This window comes from Episyrphus balteatus, chromosome 2, assembly GCF_945859705.1.
Source record: "Episyrphus balteatus chromosome 2, idEpiBalt1.1, whole genome shotgun sequence".
Lineage (NCBI taxonomy): Eukaryota > Metazoa > Arthropoda > Insecta > Diptera > Syrphidae > Episyrphus > Episyrphus balteatus.
This window is the reverse complement of record NC_079135.1, coordinates 75,030,119-75,033,520: the sequence shown is the minus strand read 5'-3', so window position 1 is coordinate 75,033,520 and position 3,402 is coordinate 75,030,119. Positions and strand designations below refer to the sequence as shown.

Sequence of the window (3,402 nt, the reverse complement as noted above, 5' to 3'; positions counted from 1 at the left end):
TGTTTGATCGTTAACTGCACCTTTTTCAGTTTATTGCCTGTTGTTTTTTTTGTGTCTTGTTTCTCCACATTACCGCTCGTCGTCGCCCCATGAAACATTACAGTGAAAGACATCGGGCGGCACGCGACACAGATATCAAGCAGCTGTCCTTCAGACAGGACACAAAATTAGAGATAGTAAAAGAATTTTCCCAATCTATAACGGGACGGTATTCGGTTAAGTTGTTGTGTTTTATTTTTAGTTTAAATTTTCACTAGAAATTTAAAAAAAATTAAAGATTGGAACAGTGTGACGTAAGTTTTTCGATCGAAAATCCTGCGGATAATAACGGCAATGGCAACAATTGGCATTATGTCTTATGGTATGCCGCCAAATTTAAAGCTCAAAAATACCTTTAATAAAATTACAATTACCACGAATAACAACGCGGGAATCTTAAGTGACAATTCGAGCAATAAACTTGTGATCAATAGCAATTCGATTGTGAAGAAAATCAAAGATTTTGGAATGATAGGCAGTGTGAATAACAGTGGTGCCGTTATAATGAGAAAAAAACAAAAGCTAATTCCGTTGAATACGTCCAATTGTGAGAATGTCCTTCCACAAAGTCAGAGTGGAGGGAAGCAACCTCCAGCGAAAAAGATGAAAATTGCAACGAAAAGTGCTGAACAAAAGGCGGGAAAATCGGGTGGCGATGAGTTGACGCTAGGAACTCCAGGACGAAAAGGATTACCAGCTCCTCAAGCAGTGGCTCGCCGCAATGCTCGTGAACGAAATCGTGTGAAGCAAGTTAACAACGGTTTTGCCGCTCTCCGTCAGCATATTCCAGAAGAGATTGCAAAGGCTTTCGAACCTGTTGGAGGTGCATCGGTTACGAAAGGAGCATCGAAGAAGCTTAGTAAAGTCGAGACCCTTCGAATGGCCGTGGAATACATCCGTGGTTTAGAAAAACTTCTCGGCTACGAAATACCTCCTGTATCGCCACTTTCTGCTGATGATGGATGCTTTGCCAATATAAAGGATGAATTCGGATCAAACTCACCAATGAACGATAACTTTGACAACTACGATGACAGCAATGGAGCCACCGATTTGGACCAAGAACAGGATCTCGATTTCTCACAAATGACTGAAAGTTTGCCCAACATTACCACTCTAAATGGACTGCAATACATTCGAATTCCAGGAACAAATACCTATCAATTATTGACCCCTGATATCTTTGGCAACGAAGAGAATTTCGTTCCCTTAATCGACACTAATTGTTATCCCACTAATGATGACCTAACGAGCGAGGATATTCAGGTTTCCATGATGGCTGCAGTTGCACCTGCATCGACCCCATCCGAAATGACGGTGGCACCTACCTCAACGACTTCGTCGATGTGTTCGCCCCTATCGTCAACGTCGAGTGTGTTATCACCTGCGACCGGTGGTGTTTTAGTACAACAAACTATGTCGCGTGCCACCAATGACCTCTGCATGATGCCTCCCCAATATCAGACGATGCACGATGCCCCCCACAATCAACATCATCAGCAGCAACAACAACAGCCGCATGATAATCGCTTGGCGGCACACGTCAAGATAGAACCTTCAGATATTGTTTACCAACAACATTTACTGGGAAATTTGTCACCCCATGATATGGAGAGTGCTAGCCACGGTAATTACATAGCCATTTCGTCATCTTCACCAGGTGAAAATAGTAATGAGGAACACAGTTTGTACGATAATGTTGTCTATTTGAAGAAGGAGCTTAACGATGTTGTTCTAGATACATCTACAGCTGCGCTCTCGGATGAAAGTATGATGGATGCCATTGATTGGTGGGAGGCTAACACACCCAAGTCTGATGGTGGACATATTTTGTAGACTGTTATGTGAATAGTTTATTTTTGAATAAAAAAAAAAAAAAACCATTTTGTTGAGGAGTTATGAATAAGTTAAATTGAAATTATTATATAGTTATTTTTATGATTATTTTAAATATAAAAAAAAACGCTTAAATTATTAAATTTTATCATTAAAAATTAAAAAAATTAAATATTTTATATCAAATGAATTTGTATATATAAAAACAAGAAATGAAGCAAAACAAACCGAAGACAATTATTTATTAAGATTAAAAAAAGTTTTTTTTTTTTTAAGTAAAAAAATAAACTAACAATTTTTAGTTTTATCTTTTATTTATGATCCTAGTTTTAAGTTTTATGTACATGTTTCTTCCAGTGAATAAAAGAAGTTTATTTAAAAATGGTTTCTTTTTTGATTATTTTTAAATGAAATATTTTGGAGCTTTTAGGAATAGAGATGTAGGTATTAGAACAAAAAAGGATAATAATTTGGAAAACAATGTTATAGTAGTTTGTTTTGACTTAAAAAGTATTTCAAGCAACAGGACACCAGAGGGTCGATTCCCGATCTGTCACCTGTGAAACTGTAGTGATACATAGTAACTTCATCATTTCAGTTTTCATATGAAAAATTTTTTAATTTTGTTTTAATTTTTTATGGCATTTTTGAAGTTTTTTTTTTTTAATTTTAGAATCGAATTTAGTATAAAGACGTGATAAAACTTATCACTTCACAGTTTCACAGATCGAGAATTGATACCCAAGACTTGTTTTTTAATTTATTTTTAAAATTGTTTAGCTTCAAAAAAATTTAAGAGACATTTTTGCAACAATTTTGCCGTCCTGATTTTAATATAATTTTATCAAGAACTGCATTTTAGCCCAGAGGCGCACGCCGCGCTGCCAGGGCCACAGAGCAAACCAATTTTTTTCTCTTAATCAAGTGAGACGTCAACAGAAACGTCTTTTTCAGCTGAACTGAAAAAAAAAAGTTTCTTGGAGGTTTGCTGGCTGATTTTTTGACATAATAAATAAGCATGACTCAAGCTCACGTTCCATTTATCGCTAGCAGTGTGATCTAGATTGCAATTTTAACTTAACTTCAGAGGCGTAGCTGGTGCTGTATCAGCTGTATCAATGTAACAGGGCCCCCGAATTATAGGGGCCCCCATGAGACCAGAGCACAAGACGTTTATAAAAAAATTCACATAAATCTATAAACCTCAAATAAAACTTGATTAAAAGAGGAGGGGTATTCGGGGGTCGAATTAACCCAAATCAATTTTAGCCTACTTCCGATTATCGTATCGGAAGTAGGCTAATAAATAAAAAAAATATAAATAAAAAAGTTCCTTAGGGTCCACCCTCCAGAATCATGCCACACAAAACTAGCAAAGGATGGGTCTGAAAACCCTACCAATCTGACTTTGTCTATCAAGAAAAAAAAAAAAACTTAAAACACCACACCCAGGGGCGGAGTATACCTACTACTAAACAAAAAAGGAAATAGAATTAAACATTTCTGCGGGAGGATCATATTTTGCTA

The 3,402-nt window shown here is 36.6% G+C and overlaps 1 protein-coding gene across 1 annotated transcript; it reads left to right on the top strand.

The window, feature by feature from the left end:
- The first annotated feature begins 326 nt into the window (after positions 1 to 326).
- LOC129909524 (achaete-scute complex protein T8) lies at positions 327 to 1,875 on the top strand. Its single transcript, XM_055986599.1, has one exon. It carries the CDS (start codon positions 334 to 336, stop codon positions 1,873 to 1,875), a length of 1,542 nt encoding a protein of 513 aa, XP_055842574.1. The 5' UTR covers positions 327 to 333.
- Positions 1,876 to 3,402: the final 1,527 nt, after the last annotated feature.